This window comes from Bubalus kerabau, chromosome 6, assembly GCF_029407905.1.
Source record: "Bubalus kerabau isolate K-KA32 ecotype Philippines breed swamp buffalo chromosome 6, PCC_UOA_SB_1v2, whole genome shotgun sequence".
NCBI classification, from domain to species: domain Eukaryota; kingdom Metazoa; phylum Chordata; class Mammalia; order Artiodactyla; family Bovidae; genus Bubalus; species Bubalus kerabau.
The window spans coordinates 23,326,569-23,354,417 of NC_073629.1; the positions used below are offsets into that span (position 1 = coordinate 23,326,569).

Here is a 27,849-nt window from a genome sequence, read left to right on the forward strand (position 1 = left end):
CTGCAGTCCCTCAGGCCAGAGTCAGACAGTTGAGTTACTGAACAAAAACTACAAGTATACGTGTGTGTGTGTGTGTGTGTGTGTGTGTGTGTGTGTGTGTATGTGTATATCTCAATACTACTCTCTCAATTTGTCCCACCTCCAGCACAATATTAAACAGTAGAGGAGGTAATAGGTATCTTTCTTGGTTCTTGACCTTAGTAAAAATGGCTTAGTGTTTTCCCATTTAGTAAAATACTGGTTGTAGGAGTAGGGTGTATATATTTTATCATGTTCAGGCTGTATCTATCAGTTTTTAATTTGAGTATTTTAAGAGTCTCCTGTTGTATCAAGTGAGCTAGCAGGAAACACCCTAATTTGAGTATTTAAAAACATCAGAATGAATAGTGAAGTTTGTTAAAGATTTTCTTGGCATCTCTGATAATATCCTTCAATATTGTTAATATAGAGACAATAACCTCAATCTATGCCATATATATAATTTGGTATAGTTCATCTTATTTCATGTGACTTTAAGTTTCTTTTTAGAATTTTGACCTTATTGAAGTATAATTGACATATAAAACTACAACATATATCCATATAGATATAGCAAGAGAAATAATTTGAAATTATAGTCATTAAGTACCAAACAGTTAAGGACAGCTATATTTATGTTACACCAATTATCAATGTGAGGTAATTTTCTTTGATGCCTTGTCTTGAATTCTATTTACAATTAACATTTGCCAATCCCGATTCTGGCTATATTTCCTTGGCATGTATTTTTTATGTATTATTATCTTCTTATGATAAGGGAGGTAGTTGGCTGTTTAATACATTGTTGTTCAGCACCTGTGCAGTTCTTGCTGACTGACAATCCAAATGTTAGTTGACTTTATTTCCATGTATGTGCAAACCATATTATGATTCTGGCATAAAATTTATGAGAGAGGTAGATATTCAATTTTCATCATATGTACTATCTCAAGTGTTGAAATGGCTGTTTTCTCATTGTGTTTGTTAACATTTTTTTATTGGAGCATTGTTGCTTTACAATGCTGTGTTAGTTTCTGCTGAACAATGAAGAGAATCGGATATATGTATACATATGTATATTCCTTCTGTCTCGGACCTCCCTTCCCGATGCCACCCATCTAGGTCATCACAGAGCACTGAGCTGAGCTCCTTGTGCTATACAGCTGGTTCTTATATTGTACACACGGTAGTGTATTCCTGTTAAATTTAATCTCCCAATTTATTCCACCCTCCCTTTCCCACACTGTGTCCACATATCTGTTTTGTACATCTGCATCTCTATTCCTGCTCTGGAACTAGGTTTATCTGTACCATTTTTCTATATTCCATGTATATGCATTAATATATAGTATTTGTCTTTCTCTTTCTGACTTCACTCTCTGTGACAGCCACTAGGTCCTCACACATCTCATAAAATGACCCCATTTTGGTCCTTTTTATGGCTAAGTATTAGTTCATTGTATATATGTGCTACATCTTTATCCATTCATCTGCTGATGGACACTTTAGGTTGTTTCCATGTCCTGACTATTGTAAATAGTGCTGCAATGAACATTGGGGTACATGTGTCTTTTAGAATTATGGCTTTATCAGAGTATATGTCCAGTAGTAGGATTGCTGGGTCGTATGGTAGTTCTATTTTTAGTTTTTAAAGAAACTTTCATACTGTTCTCCCTAGTGGCTATATTAATTTACATTTCCACTAACAGTGCAAGAGGGCTCCTTTTCCCCCATACTCTCATTTTGACTTGCATTTCTCTAAAAAATAGCAATGTTGAGCATCCTTTCATGTCTTTTAGCCATCTGTATGTCTTCTTTGGAGAAATGTCTATTTAGATCTTCCACCCATTGACTGGTTGTTTTTTGATACTGAGATGCATGAGCTGTTAGTATATTTTGGAGATGAATACCTTGTCAGTTGCTTTGTTTGCAAATATTTTCTCCCATTCTGAGGGTTGTCTTTGGGTTTCCTTTGCTGCCCAAAAGCTTTTAAGTTTAATTAGGTACCATTTATTTTTGCTTTTATTCTCATTACTCTAGGAAGTGGATCAAAAATCTTGCTGTGATTTATGTCAAAGAGTGTTCTTCCTATGTTTTCTTCTGAGAGTTTAATGGTGTTCAGTATTTTAGGTCTTTAATCCATTCTGGGTCTATTTTTGTGTATGATGTTAAAGAATGTTCTAATTTCATTCTTTTACATGTGGCTATTCAGTTTTTTCCAGCACCACTTATTGAAGAGACTGTCTTTTCTCCATTGTATATCTGTGCTTCCTTTGTCATAGATTGGGTGACCATAGGTGTGTGAGTTTATCTTAGGGGTTTCTATCCTGTTCCATTGATCTATATTTCTGTTTTGTGCGATATTTTCTTGATTACTGTAGCTCTGTAGTATAGTCTGATGTCAGGAAACAGATACTGAAAAATCCCTGCATTCCTGGGATAAATCCCACTTGATCATGGTGAATGATCCTTTTCATGCAGAGTGTGCTGAGAAAGAGGCTGCTATGGCAGGCCTCACCCCTCCCTTCAGGTACAATGGGTCATCAATGGTGGTGTCTTGCCCATGGTGAGCACACAAGGAGTGAGGCGCCTATCGTGTGCCCCACCCCTCCCTCCAGGTGAGGTGAGCTTCCCTTTTATAGCAGGCATCGGCTTCTTCTGTGTAGGCAGAAGGAGATATGCATCTCAGGCTGGGGAACTCAGGGCAGTAGCATGGAGCATCTATGCAGTTCTCTCTTTTCTGCCACAAACTGGCTGCTGTACTCTCTTCTGAGCTTCTAAAGCTATCTGTCTTGGCTGATCTCCCTACATGTGAAGGGGCCTCCTAGGATGCAGGAACCTTTCTTCCTTCCCAGCTCCCTCCCAGTGGGGTAGGTCCCACCCCCTTTCTCTTTCATCCTATCCAGTTACGTGAAGATCTTTCTTGCATCTTTGGGCGTCTCGAGATATTCTGCCCGAGTTCAGTAGGTTTTCTGAGAATTTTTCCATGTATTGGTGTATTTTTTTATGTATTTGTGGGAGGAGGTGAGCTCTATATCTTCTATTCTGCCATCTTGATTCCTCCCTGTGATTATGAGAAAGTGGTCTCTATCATTTATTTATATTTAATTTTTACATTTCTTTATTCTTTCATTTCCTTTTGGAAGAATTCCTGTCTACTTTTTAAAAAAACTCTAAGTCATTCATCTGCTCTATTTATTCCACTATTTACCCAATCTTGAGTTCTTTTTTTCATCTATTTTTCATATGTAATATTTTCATTTGACTTCAATACTTCAATTTCATATTGCTGATAATCTTCCTTTAGGTCTCTGATATTTCTATTTTACTTATTATAAATTCTTAAGTTTTTCTGTTGTAATATTTTTTAAAATAGTTATTTATTTGGCGGCACCAGGTCTTAGTTGCAACATGCAGGATCTTTGAACTTCATTGTAGCATGTGGAATCTTTAGTTGTGGCAGGCAAACTTAGTTGTGGCATCTAGTTCCTTGACCAGGGATCAAACCTGGGTCCCCTGCATTGGGAGCACAGAGTCTTAGCCACTGGACCACTAGGGAAGTCCCTGTTTAATAACATTAAAATTTCTTTTAATGTTATTAATGTTTTCCACTAAGGCTGTTTAAATCCTCAGATATGCAGTTATGAGCTATATTCCCCTAGGGATATTTGACTACTCTATATGTTAACATGCAGTGGAAAAGGCTAGATGTTCAGCTCTCAGCCCAGAAGTTTAGATCCTCAGCTTAAGAAGAGAGGAGGGGAATAGCCCTAGGGCAGAGAGCCTCAGGCATCACAGATCCACTGTCATGCTTTAAAGAAAATTTTATTCTACCTAGTAGTTCCTTAGATCTGAACTACATCTTATATAGAAAAACAGTACTGGGGGGAGGAAGCACTCCCTAGATTGTCCTCTACCAGCCCTGGAATTCAAAGGGAAAGGAGAGATGAGTAGATACCCAAGGCTGTTCATTCCCAGTCTGTGGGACCCAAGAGGTTTTTGTCCTGCCCTGATTTTACCCCAGTGGGTATCTGGGTCCTTGTTTCAGATTTCTGCAGAGAGGTGTCAGGAAAAAATGGATCAAAGCAAAGGTCAGATTGGAAGGCTGGTGGCATGATTAGAACAGCTCTTCCTGAACAGCTTCCCACAACCACGCCAGTCAACTACCCCTACACACCAGTTCAAAACACTTTCCATGCCGCTGGGATTTGTTCAGGTCTATGTTGTTATTTCTTAGATCCCATGCTTCCATTTTTAGTTCCTCCAGGGTTGATTCTGGAAGGTACCCAGGTTAATTTGACATTTTGGCAGGGACTAGTATGTCCTCTCTATTTTCAGTCCAAATTGTTTGGAACTTCCAAATGATGGATGCATAACATTCATACTAAGTTATATTAAGGATTTGGGGTTTTATCTGAAGAACAATGAGAAGCCATAGTAAGTTTTAAGATGAGTGATGACAGGATAGATTTAATTTTGAGAAGACTATGCTGGCTGTGAACAGTCAGAATGGAGAACTAAAGTCAACACAAGGACAGAGTCAGAATGCTTGAGGTTGTCCAGGTGAAGTATAATGGTTTATACTAAGGTGATGGTGGAGAACGAGCAAAGTGGATGAATTCAATAGATACTTAGGAAGTTAAATTGCAGTATCTTGATGATAGGTTGAATTTATTGGGGATGAAATATCAAAGGTCACCCTTACACGGAATAGATATATTTGTTTGGAAGAAAGGGAAAGGACTGATATTAACTCGATTTGGGGTATGTAAATTTGTGGTGCCTTTGAAATATTCAGAAGAGAAGTCAAGTAGGCAGCTGAATGTAACAGGCTTGGAATTCAGAGGAGACAGCTGAGCTGGAGACCTGAGAGGCTAACTCACAGATTTAAGTGGATGAAATAGCCTTGATAGAGAGTTCAGAATGGGAGGAGGAGAGTGGGGCCTGGGAATTAGCCTTGAGGAACTCCAACAGTTAACCGCTGAGTGTTTTGGGCTGAATTGTGTCTTTCAAAATTCACATGCTGAAGCCTTAATCCCCAGTACCTCAAAATACGACTATTTGTAGACAGTGCCTTTAAAGGGGCATTAAGTTAAAGTGAGGCTATTAAGATAGGCCCTAATCCAAACGGACTCTTGGTAAAGTGAGGATGCAGAAAGTCAGAATGATCTGGGTTAAAGAGTGAGTGGGAGGTGAAGAAATAAAGCACTGTAGATAAACAACTCTTTTAAGGTTTGGCTGTGACAGGGAGGGAATAAGGATTTAGGGAGTTCTTTTTAATGAGTGACTTGAACTTGTTTATAAGTCAATGGAAACATTCTAAGTCAAAGAAGAAACCGAGTATGTAAGAGAAAGAGTAATTGGAAGGATAATATTATTGAGAAGGCTGGTGGAGACAGAGTTCACAGAAGAGATGGGGTGGGCATGTGTGGCAGTTGATCTTTTTGTTAATGTAAGGAAAGGATAGAAGGATGGCTGCTCATTTTCTAGCTGGTGAAGGTCCTAGGTTTTTAAGCAATCTTTGTTTCCTAAAATAAAGTCTCAGTTCAGCTTTGTCTTATAACTGGTGTCATTTCCTCTCATATTCTGGCATTTGGTTTGTTGGTTGGTTGTCTTATTTTCAGTGTGATTGTGAGTCTTCACCTTAATGCCACTGATATTTTAGTGAGAAGTCAGGAGAAGCTTCAAAGGGCAGTTGCTTGTCAGACACCATAAAAATGATAAGTTTCTTTCTACATTCTCAAGTTTTATATTTAAGTACTTAAGCCATATGGAGTTTACAATGTATTCAGGAAGTCTAATATTCTTCCCAAGTTGCTAGCCAGTTACATTCCATTTCAATTCAGTATCTGAGTACTTACTAATTGGTTTGTGTGATGTGAAAAATAAATGAAACATCACCTTTCTCAAAGGCCTTAGGATTTAGCTGAGAACTAAATAAATATACCAATGAGTAAAATATGAGGTTAACAAATTAAGTGCCACAAATCCAATTATCATTAGTAATTCAAGTACAGAGAGATTAGATTTTTCTGGATTCTTAAAGAATTATACTGGACAGGGGACAATAGGGTGCTGGAAATAAGGGAAGAGGTTTAGAGGATAAAGATGGTCTAGGAAGGGACTAGAATGAGCAAAGGCCCAAGGAAGCAACTGTGGGATGTCTCTGGGAAGTAAGGTTAAATTATGGAGAAAGACATGTAATGCTAGAGTGAGTTTATTCTTCAGTTCAGTTCAGTTCATTCGCTCAGTTGTGTCCGACTCTTTGTGACCCCATGAATCGCAGCACGCCAGGCCTCCTTGTCCATCACCATCTCCCGGAGTTCACTCAAACACATCCATTGAGTTGGTGATGCCAGCCAGCCATCTCAGCCTCTGTCGTCCCCTTTTCCTCCTGCCCCCAAGTAGCCAGCAAAATACAGAAAACACATTGGCCTAGAGATGGGCTGGGCTCTAAAATGGCTGATTCAAGCTCTAATTCAAGGATTAGTTAACTTAATAGAATGTAGTTTAGGTTGATGGAACAAAAACTAAAGTCACAGGCATGTTACAAAGTGAAGGAGAGTTTATTAAAAATTGAGAAAATATATGAGATGGTACACATAGCAAATTTCAAAGTTAAGTTCCTCACTATCTCAATAGGCAGAGAATTTTATTGATGTTTAGGGTATAAACTTCCCCACAAAAGCTCTCCAGTGAACAAAATCTTGTATTATCTTCATGGACCTATCTTGGCCTCCTCTGAGGGGAGGGCCAGATGGCATCAAAGACATTGTGGAAGAAATGGAACAGAACCCTTAGGATAAATAAAGTAGGTAGCTTCATTCTTCCTTCCCAGAGAGTGATACCGTCTGATGAGAAGAGCAAGGGGATTATGAGACAGGAAAGACATACAGAGATAAGGCAGAGCAGCATTTTTGACTCTGAGCTAGGAGAGGTCAAAAGGGAAACCAGGCGGGTGCCACTAACAGGGGGCCCATGTTTAAGGGAAAAGATGCTATGTTGTTTTCTGATCTACTTCTGTGTTGTTTTCCCCCTGTCCCCCTTATGGAGCAGACAGTCATTGACAGAGCCTTGATCCAGAGAAAAACCTCATGTGGCTGGGGCAAGGGGGACAGTATAGGGTGAAAAAGCAGCCCGTTTTTCAAAATATCGCCTGTGTCTCTGAAAAAGGTTAGCTATGCTCCCCTTGGGAGTGAGTTCCCTGTTCTGATGCCCCTCTCAGATGCTCAGAAACCTCCGTGGCTAGCCTTACACACTTTGCTATCTGAAGGGAGTACAGCTCTTTGGGAGGGTATACAGCTTTCAAACAATCAAGTTTTCTTTGCATCTGCTTATACCTTACCTGTTTGGACTTTCGCTGCTTTCGAACACCAGGCAGCTTATTTGTGCATTAGGTTAAATTTCTCTACGTTCTCTCTTGTTGGAGTTCCAGTTCTCCTTCTAAGACTTAAGATGCCAGTCAAGAGGTTAAAGTTATTATAATCACCCAAGTGTCAAGGACTGGTGGTAAGAGTAATAGATTCTTGTTTAGTCGCTAAGTCATGTCTGACTCTTTGCGAACCCCAAGGACTGCAGCACGCCAGGCTTCTCTGTCCTTCATGATCTCTTGGAATTTGCCCAAACTCATGTCCATTGATTTGGGGATGCCATCCAACCATCTCCTTTGTCACTACCTTCTCCTCCTGCCTTCAATATTTCCCAGTATCAGGGTCTTTTCCAATGAGCTGGCACTTTGTATCAGGTGGCCAAAGTATTGGAGCTGGAGCTGGAGCTTCAGCATCAGTCCTTCCAGGGAATATTAGGATTGATTTCCTTTAGGAGTGACTGAACTCCTAGTTGTCCTAGAGACTCTCAAGAATCTTCAACAGCACCACAGTTCAAAAGCATCAATTCTTTGGCTCTCAGCCTTTTTTACAGTCCAACTCTCACATTCATATATGACTGCTGGCAAAAACCATAGCTTTGACTATACAGAGTAGAGTAAGAGGAACAGATAGGAGGCAAAAAAATAAAATTTTTTAGGAAAAAAATGTTAAGGAATGGGGCAGTCCTAAGGTGGCAGAGGAATAGGACGGGGAGACCACTTTCTCCCCCACAAATTCATCGAAAGATTTGAATGCTGAGCAAATACCACAAAACAACTTCTGAACATTGGAGGAGGACACCAGGAACCCAGAAAAGGCAGCCCATTCTCTTCAAAAGGAGGCAGGACAAACTAGATAAAAAGAGAGACAAAAGATTTAGGGATGGAGACCCGTCCCAGGGAGGGAGTCATAAAAGAGGAGGTTTCCAAACACCAGGAAACCCTCTCACTGGTGGTCTGTGGGGTTTTGGAATCTCAGAGAGCAACATAACTGGGAGGAAAAAAATAAATAAATAAAACCCAGAGACTACACACCTAACTGCAACTCCCAGCGGAGAAGTAGCCCAGATGCTCGCGTCTGCCACCAGCAAGCGCTGGGTGAATAGGGACGCGTGGGCTGCATTGCTTAGGCTAAGGACCAGGGCTGAATGCCCTGAGGGCAATCTGAGGGAGCTAATGTGAGATAGCAACCCAAACCATGGGATAGCCAGAGAGAGGAAAAAAAAGAGGGGAGAGAGAGAGAGAGAGAGCTTTCCCTTGAAAAGCTCTAACCTAAGGCACTGCCTCTGAATCCCTCAGAAGAAATGGAGTGGCCATCATGGTCAACAAAAGAGTCTGAAATGCAGTACTTGGATGCAATCTCAAAAACGACAAAATGATCTCTGTTCGTTTCCAAGGCAAACCATTCAGTATCACAGGAATCCAAGTCTATGCCCCAACAAGTAATGCAGAAGAAGCTGAAGTTGAACGGTTCTATGAAGACCTACAAGACCTTTTAGAACTAACACCCAAAAAAGATGTCCTTTTCATTATAGGGGACTGGAATGCAAAAGTAGGAAGTCAAGAAACACCTGGAGTAACAGGCAAATTTGGCCTTGGAAGACCGAATGAAGCAGGGCAAAGACTAATAGAGTTTTGCCAAGAAAATGCACTGGTCATAACAAACACCCTCTTCCAACAACACAAGAGAAGACTCTATACATGGACATCACCAGATGGTCAACTGAAATCAGATTGATTATATTCTTTGCAGACAAACATGGAGAAGCTCTATACAGTCAGCAAAAACCAGACGAGGAGCTGACTGTGGCTCAGACCATGAACTCCTTATTGCCAAATTCAGAATGAAATTGAAGAAAGTAGGGAAAACCACTAGACTATTCAGGTATGACCTAAATCAAATCCCTTATGATTATACAGTGGAAGTAAGAAATAGATTTAAGGGCCTAGATCTGATAGAGTGCCTGATGAGCTATGGAATGAGGTTCGTGACATTGTACAGGAGACAGGGATCAAGACCATCCCCATGGAAAAGAAATGCAAAAAAGCAAAATGGCTGTCTGGGGAGGGCTTACAAATAGCTGGGAAAAGAAGAGAACCGAAAAGCAAAGGATAAAGGGAAAGATATAAACATGTGAATGCAGAGTTCCAAAGAATAACAAGAAGAGATAAGAAAGCCTTCTTCAGCGATCAATGCAAAGAAATAGAGGAAAACAACAGAATAAGAAAGACTAGGGATCTCTTCAAGAAAATCAGAGATACCAAAGGAACATTTCATGCAAAGATGGGCTCGATAAAGGACAGAAATAGTATGGACCTAACAGAAGCAGAAAATATTAAGAAGACATGGCAAGAATACACAGAAGAACTGTACAAAAAAGATCTTCACGACCCAGATAATCACGATGGTGTGATCACTGACCTAGAGCCAGACATCCTGGAATGTGAAGTCAAGTGGGCCTTAGTAAGCATCACTATGAACAAAGCTAGTGGAGGTGATGGAATTCCAGTGGAGCTATTCCAAATCCTGAAAGATGATGCTGTGAAAGTGCTGCACTCAATATGCCAGCACATTTGGAAAACTCAGCAGTGGCCACAGGACTGGAAAAGGTCAGTTTTCATTCCGATCCCAAAGAAAGGCAATGCCAAAGAATGCTCAAACTACCGCACAATTGCACTCATCTCACACGCTAGTAAAGTAATGCTCAAAATTCTCCAAGCCAGGCTTCAGCAATATGTGAACCATGAACTTCCTGATGTTCAAGCTGGTTTTGAAAAGGCAGGGGAACCAGAGATCAAACTGCCAACATCCGCTGGATCATGGAAAAAGCAAGAGAGTTCCAGAAAAACATCTATTTCTGCTTTATTGACTATGCCAAAGCCTTTGACTGTGTGGATCACAATCAACTGTGGAAAATTCTGAAAGAGATGGGAATACCAGACCACCTGATCTGCCTCTTGAGAAATTTGTATGCAAGTCAGGAAGCAACAGTTAGAACTGGACATGGAACAACAGACTGGTTCCAAATAGGAAAAGGAGTACGTCAAGGCTGTATATTGTCACCCTGTTTATTTAATTTATATGCAGAGTACATCATGAGAAACGCTGGACTGGAAGAAACACAAGCCAGAATCAAGATTGCCGGGAGAAATATCAATAACCTCAGATATGCAGATGACACCACCCTTATGGCAGAAAGTGAAGAGGAACTCAAAAGCCTCTTGATGAAAGTGAAAGTGGAGAGTGAAAAAGTTGGCTTAAAGCTCAACATTCAGACAACGAAGATCATGGCATCCGGTCCCATCACTTCATGGGAAATAGATGGGAAAACAGTGGAAACAGTGTCAGACTTTATTTTTCTGGGCTCCAAAATCACTACAGATGGTGACTGCAGCCATGAAATTAAAAGACGCTTACTCCTTGGAAGGAAAGTTATGACCAACCTAGATAGCATATTCAAAAGCAGAGGCATTACTTTGCCACCAAAGGTTCGTCTAGTCAAGGCTACGGTTTTTCCTGTGGTCATGTATGGATGTGACAGTTGGACTGTGAAGAAGGCTGAGCGCTGAAGAATTGATGCTTTTGAACTGTGGTGTTGGAGAAGACTCTTGAGAGTCCCTTAGACTGCAAGGAGATCCAACCAGTCCATTCTGAAGGAGATCAGCCCTGGGATTTCTTTGGAAGGAATGATGCTAAAGCTGAAACTCCAGTACTCTGGCCACCTCATGCGAAGAGTTGACTCATTGGAAAAGACTCTGATGCTGGGAGGGATTGGGGGCAGGAGGAGAAGGGGACGACAGAGGATGAGATGGCTGGATGGCATCACTGACTCGATGGATGTGAGTCTGAGTGAACTCCGGGAGTTGGTGATGGACAGGGAGGCCTGGCGTGCTGCGATTCATGGGGTCGCAAGGAGTCGGACATGACTGAGTGACTGATCTGATCTGATCTGAAGGCCTCTCACAAAACAAAGGACTGAGGAAATACCACATGAGAGCTAGCCGGCAGCGGACTGGCCCATCCCCTGCTGGAGGCAGGGAGGCAGGCAGGCAGGCAACAGCCAGAGCTGGAAGGCAAGGGGCATCCTCTACCAAACTGTGAACAGACTCCCAGTGGCTAATCAAGTCATCCTGGGATCCTGGATGGTTGACATCCACCAGGAGGGTTGCAGCCAGATCAGCTCCCCAGAGGAGACACGTGGAACTCCTGAGACAGCGCTCTCACTGTGCACCCAGGAAACTGAGCAGCTGGGACGGGGGAGGTAATAAGATGCACCGCTGGCCAAGCACCTGGTTTCCTGAGCTGCTTGAACCTGGAAAGGGCACAAAAGGCTGGGCCAACTGAGTCTGTGCCTTTGTGGAGTACCTGAGAACCAGAATCTGAGCAGCGTACATCTGGGAAGTGCACACAACCCAGGGCCCACCTTAGTGCCCCTGCAGAGCAACCTGGAGCCTGAGCAGTGTAGACCGGGAAAGCACACATGCTGTGAGCGGGGGCAAACCCAGTGCAGCCCAGATACTGCGAGCACTCCCCACACACGCCAGTGGTATTTGTTTGCAGTGTTCCTCCCTCCCCAGAGCACAACTGAACAAGACCACCCTTGTATCAGGGCAGATGTTAGATACTGAAGAGACCTGCAAACAGAGGAAGCCAAAATAAACAAAGAGGGAACCGCTTTGGAAGTGACAGGTGCAACAAATTAAAACCCTGGAGTTGGCATTGGCTACACTGGAAGGGACCTATAGACCTTGAGAAGAAGTATAAGGTGGAACAAGTAACTATCTAAAACTGAACAGACCCCACACTGCCCTCAATGGCTCCAGAGAAATTCCTAGATATATTTTAATCTTTGCTTTTTATATTTGGTATCAATTCTGTACCTTTAAGAATGCAATCTTCAGTACCCATTTTTACTTAGGAGTGTGATTACTGGCTTGATTGCTCTTTCCCCTTTTGACCTTCCTATTTTTCCCCCAGGTCACCTCTATCTCCTCCCTCCACTGTCTCTTCTCTACTTAACTCTGAATCTCTTTGGGTGTTCCGGGCTGTGGAGAACACTTAGGGAACTGATCACAGGCTAGACTGTTCTCTCCCCTTTTGATTCCCCCTCTTCTCTTCTTGGTCACCTCTATCTCCCTCCTCTCTCTCTTCTCTTCTCTATGTAACTCTGTGAACCTCTCTGAGTGTTCCAGACTGTGGAGAGCAAATAGGGAATTGATTACTGTCTAGATTGTTCTCTCCCCTTTTGATTCCCACTCTTCTCCTGGTCACCTCTATCTCCTTCCTCCCTCCTCTCTTCTCTATGGAACTCTGAGAACCTCTCTGAGTGTTCCAGACTGTGGAGAGCACATAGGGATCTGATTACTGGCTAGATTGCTCTCTCCCTTTTTGATTCCTCCTCTTCTCCTCCTGGTCACCTCCAACTCCCTCATCCCTCTTCTCTTCTCCATGTAACTCTGAACCTCTCTGGCTGTCCCCTCATTGTGGAGACTCTTCTCACCATTAGCCTAGATGTTTTATCATTGGTGTTGTATGGATGGAGAAGTCTTGAGGCTACTGTAAGTATAAAACTGAAAGCCAGAGGCAGGAGGCTTAAATCCAAAACTTGAGAACACCAGAAAACTCTTGACTCCAGGGAACATTAATTGACAAGAGCTCATCCAAAAGCCTCCATACCTACACTAAAAACAAGCTCCACCCAAGAGCCAACAAGTTTCAGAGCAAGACATACCAGACTAATTCTCCAACAATGCAGGAACATAACCCTGAGCACAAAAATAAAGGCTGCCAAAAGTCACACCAAACCCACAGACACCTCAAAACTCACTACTGGACACTTCATTGTACTCCAGAGAGAAGAGATGCAGCTCCACCCACCAGAACACCAACACAAGCTTCCTTAACCAGGAAACTGACAAGCCACTTGTCCAACCCCACCCACAGGGAGGAACCTCCACAATAAAGAGGAACCACAAACTACCAGCATACAGAAAGGCCACCCCAAACACAGCAACCTAAACAAGATGAAACGGCAGAGAATATTCAGCAGATAAAGGAACATGATAAAAGCCCACTAAACCAAACCAAAGAGGAGGAGATAAGAAGTCTACCTGAAAAAGTATTCAGAACAATGGTAGTAAAAATGACCCAAAATCTTGAAAACAAAATGGACACAAATAGTCTGGGGACAAGGATTGAGAAGATGCAAGAAAAATTTAACAAGGACATAGAAGAAATAAAAAAGTCAATCAATAATGAATAATGCAATAACTGAGATCAAAAGCACTCTGGAGGGAACCGACAGTGAATAACTGAAGCAGAAGACAGGATAAGTGAGGTGGAAGACAGATTGGTGGGAATAAATGAAGCAGGGAGGAAAAAAGAAAAAAGAATCAGAAGAAATGAGAACCACCTCAGAGACCTCTGGGACAGTGTGAAATGCCCCAACATTTGAATCACAGGAGTCCCAGAAGAAGAAAACAAAAAGAAAGGCCATGAGAAAATACTTGAGGAGATAATAGTTGAAAACTTCCCTAAAATGGGGAAGGAAATAGCCACCTAAGTCCAAGAAACCCAGAGAGTTCCAAACAGGATAAACCCAAGGTGAAACACCCAAGACACATATTAATCAAATTAACAAAGATCAAACACAAAGAACAAATATTAAAAGCAGAAAGGGAAAAAAAATAACTCACAAGCAGATCCTCATAAGGGTAACAGCTGATCTTTCAACAGAAACTCTTCAAGCCAGAAGGGAATGGCAGGACATACTTAAAGTGATGAAAGAGAAAAACCTACAACCCAGATTACTGTACCCAACAAGTATCTCATTCAAATATGAAGGAGAAATCAAAAGATTTATAGACAAGCAAAAGCTCAGAGAATTCAGCACCATCAAACCAGCTGTTCAACAAATGCTAAAGGATCTTCTCTAGACAGGAAACACAGCAAAGGTTTATAAACGGGAACCCAAACAACAAAGTAAATGGCAATGGGACCATGTTTATCAATAATTACCTTACAGGTAAATGGGTTGAATGCCCCAACCAAAAGACAAAGACTGGCTGAATGGATACAAAAACAAGACCCCTATATATGCTGTCTACAAGAGACTCACCTCAAACCTAGGGACACATACAGACTGAAAGTGAAGGGCTGGAAAATGATATTTCACGCAAATGGAGGCCAAAAGAAAGCAGGAGTAGCAATACTCATATCAGATAATACAGACTTTGAGGTAAAGGCCGTGAAAAGACACAAAGAAGGACACTACATAATGATCAAAGGATCAATCCAAGAAGATACAACAATTATAAATATATGCACCCAACACAGGAGCACTGCATTATGTAAGGCAAATGCTAACAAGTATAAAAGGGGAAATTAACAGTAACACAATAATAGTGGGACACTTTAATACCCCACTCACACTTATGGATAGATGAACTAAACTGAAAATTAGCAAGGAAACACAAACTTTAAATGATACAATAGACTAGTTAGACCTAATCGATATCTATAGGACATTTCATCCCAAAACAATGAATTTCACCTTTATCTCAAATGCTCACGGAACCATCTCCAGGATAGATCACATCCTGGGCCATAAATCTAGCCTTGGTAAATTCAAAAAAACTGAAGTCATTTCAAGCATCTTTTCTGATCACAATGTGGTAAGATTAGATGTCAACTACAGGAAAAAAACTACTAAAAAGACAAACATATGGAGGCTAAACAACACACTTCTGAATAACCAACAAATCACAGAAGAAATCAAAATATGCATAGAAATGAATGAAAATGAAAACACAACATCCCAAAACCTATGGGATTCAGTAAAAGCAGTGCTAAGGGGAAGGTTCATAGCAATACAAGCTTACCTCAAGAAACAGTAGAGAAATCAAATAAATAACCTAACTCTACTAGACCTAAAGCAACTAGAAAAAGAAGCACCCCAGGGTTAGTAGGAGGAAAGAAATCATAAAAATTAGGGCAGAAATAAATGCAAAACAAACAAAGGAGAACATAGCCAAAATCAACAAAGCTAAAAGCTGGTTCTTTGAGAAGATAAATAAAATAGACAAACCATTAGCCAGACTCATCAACAAAAAAAAAAAAAAAAAAAAGAGGGAGAAGAATCAAATCAAAATTAGAAATGAAAATGGAGAATCACAACAGACAACACAGAAACCCAAAAGATCATAAGAGACTACTATCAGCAACTATATGTCAATAAAATGGACAACTTGAAAGAAATGGACAAATTCTTAGAAAAGTGTAACCTTCCAAAACGGAACTAGGAAGAAATAGCAAATCTTAACAGACCCATCACAAGCACAGAAATCAAAACTGTAATCAGAAATCTTCCAACAAACTAAAGCCCAGGACCAGACGGCTTCACAGCTGCATTCTACCAAAAATTTAGAGAAGAGCTAACACCTATCCTACTCAAACGCTTCCAGAAAATTGCAGAGGAAGTTAAACTTTCAAACTCATTCTATGAGGCCACCATCACCCTAATACCAAAACCAGACAAAGATGCCACAAAAAAAGAAAACTACAGGCCAATATCACTGATGAACATAGGTGCAAAAATCCTTAACAAAATTCAAGCAAACAGAATCCAACAACATATTAAAAAGATCATACATCACGACCAAGTGGGCTTTATCCCAGGGATGCAAAGATTCTTCAATATTTGCAAATCAATCAATGTGACACACCACATTAACAAATTGAAAGATAAAAACCACATGATTATCTCAATAGATGAAGAGAAAGCCTTTGAAAAAATTCAATATCGATTTATGATTTAAAAAAAACCCTTCCAGAAAGCAGGAATAGAAGGAACATATCTCAACATAATGAAAGCCATATATGATAAATCCACAACAAACATTATCCTCAATGGTGAAAAACTGAAAGCATGTTCCCTAAAGTCAGGAACAAGACAAGGGTGCCCACTCTCACCACTACTATTCAACATAGTTTTGGAAGTTTTGGCCACAGCAATCAGAGCAGAAAAAGAATCCAGATTGGAAAAGAAGAAGTAAAACTCTCACTGTCTGCAGATGACATGATCCTCTACCGAGAAAACCCTAAAGACTCCACCAGAAAATTACTAGAGCTAATCACTGAATATAGTAAAGTTGCAGGATATAAAATTAACACAAAGAAATCCCTTGCATTCCTATACACTAACAATGAGAGAAGAGAAAGAGAAATTAAGGAAACAATTCCATTCACCAAGCAACTAAAAGAATAAAATACTTAGGAATATATCTACCTAAAGAAACAAAAGACCTATATGTAGAAAACTATAAAACACTGCTGAAAGAAATCAAAGAGGACACAAGTAGATGGAGAAATATACCATGTTCATGGATTGGAAGAATCAATATAGTGAAAATGAGTATACTACCCAAAGCAATCTATAGATTCAATGCAATCCCTATCAAGCTACCAATGGTATTTTTCAGAGAACTAGAACAAATAATTTCAATTTGTATGGAAATGCAAAGAACCTTGAATAGCCAAAGCAATCTTGAGAAAGAAGAATGGAACAGGAGGAATCAACCTGCCTGACTTCAGGCTCTACTACAAAGCCACAGTCATCAAGACAGTATGGTACTGGTACAAAGACAGAAATATAGATCAGTGGAACAAAGTGAAAGCCCAGAGATAAATCCACGCACCTACGGACACCTTATCTTTGACAAAGGAGGCAAGAATATACAGTGGAAAAAAGACAGTCTCTTTAACAAGTGGTGCTGAGGAAACTGGTCAACCACTTGTAAAAGAATGAAACTAGAACACTTTCTAACACCATACACAAAAATAAACTCAAAATGGATTAAAGATCTAAACGTTAAGACCAGAAACTATAAAACTCCTAGAGAAAAACATAGGCAAAACACTCTGACGTAAATCATAGCAAGATCCTCTATGACCCACCTCCCAGAGTAATGGAAATAAAAGCAAAAATAAACAAATGGGACCTAATTAAAATTAAAAGCTTTTGCACAACAAAGGAAACTATAAGCAAGGTGAAAAGACAGCCTTCAGAATGGGAGAAAATAATAGCAAATGAAGAAACTGACAAAGAATTAATCTGAAAAATATACAAACAACTCCTGCAGCTCAATTCCAGAAAATTAAAGCGACCCAATAAAAAAATGGGCCAAAGAACTAAACAGACATTTCTCCAAAGAAGACATACAGATGGCTAATAAACACATGAAAAGATGCTCAACATCACTCGTTATCAGAGAAATGCAAATCAAAACCACAATGAGGTACCATCTCACGCTGGTCAGAATGGCTGCTATCAAAATATCTACAAACAGTGCTGGAGAGGGTGCGGAGAAAAAGGAACTCTCTTACATTGTTGGTGGGAATGCAAACTAGTACAGCCACTATGGAGAACAGTGTGGAGATTCCTTAAAAAACTGGAAATAGAACTGCCATACAATCCAGAAACCCCATTGCTGGGCACACACACCAAGGAAACCAGAATTGAAAGAGACATGTGTACCCCAGTGTTCATCATAGTACCGTTTAAAATAGCCAGGACATGGAAGCAACCTAGATGTCCATCAGCAGACGAATGGATAAGAAAGTTGTGGTACACATACAGAATGGAATATTACTCAGCGATTAAAAAGAATGCACTGGAATCAGTTCTGATGAGGTGGATGAAACTGGAGCCTAATATACAGAGCAAAGTAAGTCAGAAAGAAAAACACCAATACAGTATATTAATGTATATATATAGAATTTAGAAAGATGGTAACAGTGACCCTATATGCAAGACAGCAAAAGAGACACAGATGTAAAGAACAGACTTTTGGACTCTGTGAGAGAAGGTGAGGGTGGGATAATCTGAGAGAATAGCATTGAAACATTATATTATCATATGTGAAATAGATCGCCAGTCTAGGTACAGTGCATGAGACAGAGTGCTCACTGCTGGTGCACTGGGATGACCCTGAGGGATGGGATGGGGAGGGAGTTGGGAGGGAGGGTCAGGATGGGGAACACATGTACACCCATGGCTGATTCATGTGAATGTATGGCAAAAACCACCACAATACTGTAAAGTAATTAGCCTCCAATTAAATTAAAAAAGAAAAAGTTCAGGAATCATGAACTCAGTCTTCAACTAAATTGGTCTTCAACACAGATTCTAAATTGTTGATGGGTGAAGAAGCCAGGGAGGAAGTCAAATAGAACAGTACAACGCAGATGCTAACATCACTGCTTTCCTTAGAAGGTCATGGCCCCAGCTCTGAGACCCCCTAGTAGCCAAGGTTCCCTGAATCAAGAGCCCAGGCCTGAGGCTTCTCTAGGTATTAAGGGCCTCAAAGCAGCAGAAACCAGGCTGGTTGAGGACAGCCAGCCAAGACTGAGACTTCATGTACAAAAATGTGAAAAGTCACAGCTTCTATGGTATCTCCTCCTACAATTCCTTCTCTGGTGGTTCTCATCTCTCTGTCCTCCCCAATCTGACATTTGCTGTCAGTTTTGTGCCAGTTCCACAATTCCCTTGTTTTTAATTCTTTTAAATTTGTTTGTGTCAAGTCTTAGTTGCGGCACATGGGATCTTCCATCTTCGTTGTGGCATACAAACTCTTAGTTGTAGCATGTGGAACCTGGTTCTCTGACAGGGATTGAACCTGGGCCCCCTGCATTGGGAGCACAGAGTCTTAGCCAGTGGACCACTAGGGTAGTCCCCACAATCCCTTCATTTATTGAAGCTGAACTGAATTTAATGGAAGGGGGAAAGGTGATCCTTGGTTTCTCTGAAGCCACTTGTGTTCCTCTGGATCTGAATGTTGAACTGTATGAACAGAAGGCAGGAGGGACATTGGTTGTCTGGATCAGCAATCTCTCTTCTCAGTCTTTCCCCTAGAGACCTGTCTTTCCAAGGCATGAACTGACTGAAGGCATTTCCTTCCCCCAGAACCAACCTGTTCTATTTCCCTTCCTTTCTCCTTAATGCACTTACCTTTCTCACCATAAAGAAATCAGTCTGAGAGGAAGAAAACTAGATTGAGGGGAAAGCAAGCTAAGAAACCTTTAGAGAGAGAAAAGGTATTTATTATTATACAAATAGCTATGCATACTGGGGCACTGGCAAACTGCCAAAGGATTTTCCCAAATAACTTCTGCATCGCTGTATTACAGGTATTACACATCAGTAACACATTCAGGGGAACAAAATTAGAATTCAGAAAACAGAGCCTCTCAGAGGCCCACCAGATCCTGATTCCTTGAATACTCTATTACAGTGGCTTTGACCAACTAGCTTTTTTTTTTTCCCAGCTTTTTCAGCTGGTTGCTGAAGGCTGGATCTGATGCTGAGCTGATTGTTAAGATACTAGCTGTCCTGAGGATGAAGATGAGGCCTGTAGATGAAGGATGGCAGCCTTGCTCCTAGGAAAATAGTAGCTGAATAGGGCGGTCAAGGAATATTTTTCATCACTTTAAAATCGACTCTACTAAAACTACTAGTTCTTTAGTAATTACTGAAATAATCACTCCAGAGGCATATGCCTTAATTTCCTTTTACCATGTAATAAATCTTTTCAGTATTGTTAGTACTTATTACTGTAGAATTATGATGATATACTAAAACTCTTCTGATACTGTCTGAATTGTGCAAATGTATAAAACCTAACTTCTCTGCTAAGTTTTTATAGTGATTTAAATAAACCTCCACCAAGTGAATTAATTTCAGTAATTATCTAAGTAAAAGGAGGAAGTTTCTGTATAATTATAGCACTTGGTAAATTCAGCTTCTTCTAATAATTCTGGACCCAATATTGTGGTTCAAACAATGCTAACTTACAGCAAGCAGATCACTGGAAGAAAATACTAGTCTAGCAAAACTAGATTATGTCCTCATGGTCAAAATGAATTTCACACTGCTTAAGAATACACTGAATTGGTTCAGAAATAAAATAGGTCACTTTTTTGCTTACTTATTTTAGTGAACAGAGTGAAGTTCTTAGAACTAGGCCTTGATCTATGGGCCTGAAGGATCTCCAGAGAAGTGATGTGAAACAGATTCAACATGAGAGCAAATGGCAATTGTTCAATTAATTCCCCTCTTCATGTATCTTTTAGCTGTTGGCATGTACAAATGCTGGGGAGTGTTTATCTCCTTGGATATATACACAGTAAGAAAATGCTTCTTAGTTTTTTCTCATTGAAGTGGGGGTAGAGTGAAAAACATGGCAGAAGAGGACTTGGCCTTGGATTAAAAAATGACACCAGAAAAATGCAAGACATTGTCCCCTTCTGAGCTGAAAGTGTATACCATTAGGATAATAAAAGGATACATGTAAGTTGGGATGCCTCTTGAGGCCAAGTGTTTCCGAATAAGTCGCTCAGTACCATACCAGTTAAAACCTTTCGTGGCATGTCCAATGCGTGGAAGATGGACACTTGCTGTTAAAAAAAAAAGTTCATGATGTCTTCATTCATCAAATTGAGTAATGTGTATAAGATATACATAGATGATAATGTATTCTAAGTCACTTTGTTGTTTCCAATGAACAAAATGTATATAATCTTGGTGAGTGCCACTCAAAGCATATGATTATTATATGAGGAGTGACTGTAACATGGGAAAACTAATTCTATAGAACATAAGGACCTACATACAGGCTATGGTAATAAGTAGGTACAATGGGAATAGAATATGATTGATGATTGAGATGTAATTTAAAAAGCAAAGATTCTTTAACAAGTCCATCAGTTTGACAAACTCTAAGACATGCTGGGTTTGGAAATAAAATTAAACTCAGGTCTTTTGGCAGAGAATTGTCTGCTAATGCAGACTGTGACTCTCCGAGAGGGGACAGGATAAAAAGCGTTTCTCAACAGCATGTGACCAGTTTACCTCATCTCTGGTCCTCTGCTTCCTCGTCTGTAAAATCATGATACAAATACCCAGAGGATGCAGGTGGTTCAGAGACAAAGGATACAGAAGTGATCAAGAAAGGAAAAGGGCTTTGAGAATACAAGATGAGGAGAGTGTTACTTGTGTGGCCTCTCATACTGGGGCTTCCCTTCACCACATATACTGAATGGAATCTTGGCATTTCTCACCCCTTTAAAAATCACATCCTACACTTGGAAACAGAAATTCATCTATTCCTGAGCAAGTGGAAGGACTTACCTTTCCTTTTCTTTGCTGCTAAAAATATCTTCTTTAGGGCCTCTTCTAGGGCTGCCATCTTAATGCCAGACAGGACATTGGCGCGATCTCGGTGCTGGGCCACAATCAAGGCCAGCTAGGAGGAACAATCCATTTACTGAGTGGGAGCAGGGGCAGTTTCCGGAGGAGGTGATGGGAGTCAGAGTTTAGCTCCAATAAATTGATGTGGTTTTTTCACTTACCAAATCTTGTCCTTCGTTTCTTGACTCTTTATCGTCAATAGGAAATAAAAGGACACCTCCCAAACTCAAATCTGAGGTAAAACAAGAAGAAGCAACAGAAAGAACATAAAGTTCACTACAGAATGAGACCCCTGAGGAAGGGCTACTCTGAATTGTCCCTGTGCTGTGCCTTTTCCAAAGCTACTCAGGTATAGGTAACAGTGGTGCCCTGTCTTGTTCCTGATATTAGAGGAAAAGTTTTCAGTTATGTGGAATATAATGCATGCTGTGGGCTTGTTGTATACAGCTTTTGGCTCAGTGGTAAAAGAATCTGCCTGCAATGCAGAAGATGCACAGGAGACTGGGGTTTGATCCCTGGGTCAGGAAGATCCCCTAGAGAAGGAAATGGCAACCCACTCCAGTATTCTTGCCTGGAGAATCTCATGGAAGAGGAGCCTGGTGGGCCCCAGGACATGACTTAGCAACTGAACAATGAAACAAAAAACATACTGAGGTATGTTCCTTCCATAACCAATCTGCAGAGGGTATGTCATCATGAATTTGTACTGTCAGATGCTGTCTCTACATCTATTGAAAGGATCACTTTTATCTTTCATTCGATTAATGTGATATATAACATTTATTGATTTGTGTATGTTGAACTATCCCTACATCCCTGGGATAATTCCTACTTGGTCATGTGGGTAATCCTTTTAATAAGTAACTGAATTAGGTCTGCTAATATTTTGTTGAGAATTTTTGCATTGAAGTTATGAAAGATATTGGTCTATAGTTTTGTTTTCTTGTAGTGTCATCTGGCTTTGATACCAGGGTGAAACTGGCCTCATAGAATGAGTTTGGAAAAGTTCCCTCCTCTTCAGTTTTTTGGAAGAGTTTGAGAAGGACTGGCCTTAATTCTTCTTGAAATGTTTGGTAGAATCTGCCAGTGAAGCCATCTGGTCCTAAAGTTTCCTGTGTTGGGAAGTTTTTAATTACTGAGTCAATCTCTTTGCTCATCACTGGTCTGTTCAGATTCTCTAGTTCTTACTGGCTCAGTCTTGACAGTTTGCAGATTCTATAAACTTATCCACTTCTTCCAGGTTATCTAGTTTGTTGGTGTACAATTATCCATAATACTCTCTTATGATTCTATGTATTTCTGTAGGGTCAGTTATAATTTCTTTTCTGGTTTTATTTGGGTCTTCTCTTTTTTATTCTCACTAAAGATTTATCAATTTTGTCTATCTTTTTGAAAACCTCTTAGTTCCATTAATCTTTTCTATTGTTTTTTCTGTCTCTACTTCATTTATTTCTCCTCTGAACTTGATTTCCTTCCTTCTGCTGGCTTTGGGCTTAATTTGTTCCTCTTTTCTATTTCCTTGAGGGCTATGATCTTTCTAATTTCTTAATCCTGGCATTTATTGCTGTAAGACTCCCTCTTAGAACTGTTTTTGCAGGGCCCCATAGGTTTTGGGATGTTGTGTTTCCATATTTTTTTTTTGAGATATTCTTTGCTTTCCCTTTCGGTTTATTCTTTGACCCACTGTTCAGGAGTATACTGTTTGGTTTCCACATCTTACAGATTTTCCAGTTTTCCTCATTTTATTTCTAGTTTCACACCACTGTGAGCAGAAAAGATAACTTAGTATGATTTCAATTATCTTATTTTGCTAAGACCTGTTTTTTGCCCTATCGTACGATCTATTCTTGAAAATGTTCCATGTGTATTTAGAAGAATTTATATTCTGCTGTTGTTGGATAGAATGTCCTATAGATACTTGTTAGGTCCATTTGGTCTACTGTTTGGTTCAAGCCATCATTTCCTTGTTCGTTTTCTGTCTGGATGATTTATGTATTGCTGACAGTGGGGTACTGAAGTCCCCTATTACTATTGTATTGTCTACTTCTCCCCTCACATGTAGTAATATTTGCTTAATATATTTAGGTGCACCGATGTTGGGTGCACATATATTTACACTTGTTACAACTCCTTGATGAACTGATCCCTTTATCGTTATATAGTGACCTTCTTTGTCTCATTACCATTTTTGGCTTCGAGTCTATTTCATGCAATACAAATATAACTACTTCTGCTTTCTTTTGGTTTCTGCTTGCATGGAATATGTTTTTCTATCCCTTCACTTTGAGATATATAATTGGGTCTTGTTTTTTATCCATCTAGACACTCTGTGCCTTTTGACGGATGAATTCAATCAACTTACATTTAAAGTAATTTTATATAAGGACTTACTTGGAATAAGGACTTACTTGCCACTGTGTGCATTCCAGTTGTTTTGTAATTCCACTGTTTCTTTTTCCCTCTGTTTCTGCCTACCTTTGTAAACTGATTATTTTCTACAGTGCTATGCTCTGGTTCCCTTTTGTCTTTTGTGGATCTGATCTAGGTTTGTACTTTGTGGTTACTATGGGGCTTTACATGAAACAGTTTATAGATAGAATAGTGTATTTTAGGAGGACAGCAACTTATATCCAATTGCCTATAAAAGCTCCACCCTTTCACTCCTCCCTTTTATATCATGCATGTCACAATTTACCTCTTTGTATGTTGTGTATTCGTTAGCAATTTATAGTCGCTGTAGTTACTTTCACTATTTTCCTTTATGCTTTATATTATAGTTGAGTGGGTCACACACCATCTTAACACCAAGTTGGTTTTCTAAACCTTACTGTACATATTTTACCTTTACTAGTGTGTTGAATACTTTAACATGTGCTCATATGACTGATTAATGCCTTTTCATTTTGGCTTGAAGAACTCCTTTCAGCGTTTCTTGCAAGGTAAGTCTAACGGTGGTGAACTACCTCAGCTTTTGTTTGCTGGGAAAGCCTTTATTTCTCCTTCATAGCTGACTTTGCTGTAGAAAGTATTCTTGACTGGCAATTTTGATCTTTCAACACTTCAAATATGTTATTCTACTCTCAGGACCTGTTTCTGCTAAGAAATGTGCCGATAATCAAATAGGGGTTCCTTTGTACATTATATTCTTTTTTTCCCTAGCTTAAGATTTTTTATCATTGAAAGTCTTGGAGAAGGTCTTTTAGCATTGCGATAACAGGGTGACCTATTAGCTTCATGGACATGTATGTTTTGTCTTTCCCTAGGTTGGGAAAGTTCTCAGCTACTATTTCTTAAACTCGTTTTCCCCTTCTCCTTCTAGAAGCCTAATTATTCTGATTTGTGTTTTCTTGATTCAGTCTCATAGCTTACACAGGCTTACTTCACTCTTTAAATTTGTTATTTCAAAATTCCTATCTCCCACAAGTCACTTATTCTTTCTTCCACATGGTTTCCCCTGCTACACATGCATGCTCAGTCATGTCTGACTCTGTGACCCCATGGACTTTAGCCCACCAGGCTCCTCTGTCCATGGGATTTTCCAGGCAAGAATATTAGAATGGATTGCCGTTTCCTATTCCAGAGAATCTTCCCAACCCAGGGATTGAACCCACATCTCTTGCATCTTCTGCACTAGCAGGTGGATTCTTTACCACTGCACTACCCAAGAAGCCTACCTTGTTCTCTACTGCATTCTTCATCTCATCCACTGACTTCTGCAGCTCTACAATTTGTTTGGGTTTTTAAAATTTCAGTCTCTTTGAAAAGAAGTCACTATGTTAACATATTTTATTCCTGATTTTATTGAGTTGCCTTTCTGAGTCTTTTTGTAATTCACTGAGTTTCTTCATAACTGCTATTCTGAATTCTTTGTCAGTTAGATCACAATATTCTGTGCCTTTGAGCATGGCTGCTGGAGAACTGTCATCTTCTTTCTGTGATGCCATATTTCCTGATTTCATATTCCTGGTACTTATGCACTGGTGCTTTTGCATTTGAAGTAGCAGATATCTCCTTAACTCAGTGCTCATTACCTTCAGCAGCAGACAGGGTATTACGTTATATAGTACTGGTATTATCTCAGTTTTTCCTGTATGTTTATGCTCCACTCTTCTTGCTCTGTCTTGTGGCCAAATTTTTAAGCTTTTGTGTATTCTCTGATTTTTACAATTCATCAGGCTGGCTGGGTACCTTTTTTCCCAGAAGGTGGAGCTATAGCTCAAGTCTGTGGCTTCTTCCTTGCCTGCCAACATGACCTGTTTTGAGTAGGATCCTGGTCTACCAGAGTTCACTTTCATGGATACACCAGGGAGCTTGCACAGGGAGCCGGCAGCAGAGCTGAGGGAAAGTGTGGGTTTAACACTTAGTGTGTTGGGACTGCCACACACCTGCAGGGAAATTTTCAGTTACTTGTGCATGAACTTTCTACTGAGCACGTGCCTTTGACACCATTTGAAATTCTTATCTGCCTCTTTCCCAATACCCTTCCTCCACCCAGGTTGGGGAGCTACCACCTTAGTACTCCAGATGCTGGCAGAGAGAAACAGGTTTTTCCAGCTGCATTCCACCTGGTGATGGTAGCTGCCAGAAAAATCAGCCCTTCGCAGTGTCTTCCTTGGTGGGCCAGGGTTGGGGTTGGGAAAGCTTCCCTTACCACCTATGCTGCAAACAAACTCGTATTTTTCTCTTTTCTCCAATGTGCCAGATCTCCCTTCAGGAAGGATGGACTTAGGCAAGTTCCATGTGTGAGTACCTGCAAGGGCAACACTCACCTGTTTTTTGCCCTACTGCAGTGAGAGGGGTCTAGGCAGTTTCACACTCTGCTGGTTCTTGCCTGTATGGAGATTTATCTGTGTCTTACCAGTTACAGTGGTGGGTGAGACTCTTCTTGGGTCTTCTAAAAGACCCACCAAGGCACTTTTGTTCAGGTGGGGATGTCTAATCCATGGGGTAAAAAAGAGGGATTAAAAAGAGGAATGTCTTTCGGTAGCATGTCACCCCCTTCACTCTTGAATTTTTATGCTTTTCTACTTCAGTGCTCCTCAAACACTGCCTACGAAGTATTCCTGCAGGCACTGGAGAGTGAATGAAAAACCCAGAAGTATGTGGGCTGGGACGGGGTGGGTCACTATGAACTTAAAATTCCTTTAGAAGAGTCTGATGTTTGTTTTAAATTATTCAAATACTGTATTCTACTATACATATTTGTATTTGTATATTTTCCTATCTCATCCAAATCAAATTCTCTAGAGAAATGTTTTAATTCTAGGCCTCGCATATTTCAGTTTGAACCTTTTGTCCTCTCAATCCATCCTGCATACCCCAATCTTTTTAAGTCATTCTAAAATACTGGGCTGGCCAAAAAGTTTGTTCAGGTTTTTCCATATGATGGTATAGAAAAACCTGAACAAACTTTTTGGCCAACCCAGTATTTGCTCTGCTATGTCATTCTTCTACCCAAATCTCCCATGTCTAGACATTGGATAACGTCCTGCCTTAGAATGCCATCTCCCTGGACAAATCATAAGTCATGTGCAGTCTTCTATAATGTGGCCCAAACCTCTCTTCTTTAAAACCTAACTTTATTCCTCAGCCTAAACTTTCTACTCCAGTCTGTCTGGCCTACACATCATTCCCCTACAACATTCACTGTGTAACTACCTGGGTCATTCAATACCCCATACTGGGACTGGTGCGGTTACAGGAGATACCAAGAAGAATGAGATATGGCTATAGATTCTCCTACCCTTTCTCTCCACCTATTTAATCTCAACCCATCCTTCCAGGCCCAAGATAACTTTCATGACTTCCTTCAAGCTCACATTTCATCTACCCTGCTCTACCCTATTCCAGTTCTCCTTCAGAAAAGAGTGCACACTTCCATCTCTGTTTCCTTACTGACCATTTACACCTTACTCTGTGCCACCAGGTTTTACTTTTCACACTTTCTTCAAAATGCTCCAGGGTGATGTGACTGCCCTTGGGGGGGCAAATCCAGTGGGCTTTTCCCAGTGCTCATCCTCACTTCAGTGTCTGACACTGCAGACCACTTCTTGACAGTTCTCCTCCCTTGTACCCCAAAACACTACACTGTCAAGGTTCTCTTATTTTTCTGACAATTCCTTCTTCCTTCTCCTAAATGGAGGTGTGTTCTCTGCCCTCCCATTTCTCCATCCTCTCTCCTTCAGGGTTTTAAACAAGGATCCAAATGGAGACTCCTCA

At 40.4% G+C, this 27,849-nt stretch overlaps 1 protein-coding gene and 1 long non-coding RNA gene across 13 annotated transcripts in view; one reads left to right on the forward strand and one right to left on the reverse strand.

Moving 5' to 3' along the window:
* LOC129654839 (uncharacterized) overlaps positions 1-27,849 on the forward strand; it is a 46,419-nt gene that overhangs the window by 17,631 nt on the left and 939 nt on the right. Inside the window, exon 2 of the long non-coding RNA XR_008715609.1 lies at positions 26,664-26,728. This is a non-coding gene — a long non-coding RNA (uncharacterized LOC129654839). The remainder of the gene's footprint in view (positions 1-26,663; positions 26,729-27,849) is intronic.
* Positions 19,463-27,849, reverse strand: part of CHD1L (chromodomain helicase DNA binding protein 1 like) — a 63,987-nt gene continuing 55,600 nt past the window's right edge. For 8 of the 12 annotated variants that reach the window (XM_055584559.1, XM_055584554.1, XM_055584556.1 and 5 more), the window contains 4 exons: positions 21,792-21,862; positions 21,571-21,685; positions 20,729-20,837; positions 19,463-19,835 (listed from right to left, as the gene is read on the reverse strand). In XM_055584559.1, the coding sequence (XP_055440534.1) occupies positions 19,757-19,835; positions 20,729-20,837; positions 21,571-21,685; positions 21,792-21,862 (374 nt within the window). In that variant the 3' untranslated portion in view covers positions 19,463-19,756. Of the gene's footprint in view, positions 19,836-20,728; positions 20,838-21,570; positions 21,686-21,791; positions 21,863-25,818; positions 26,285-26,399; positions 26,566-27,849 lie in introns of those variants that run through there. The other 4 variants (XR_008715601.1, XR_008715602.1, XR_008715600.1 and 1 more) reach the window with 4 other exon arrangements.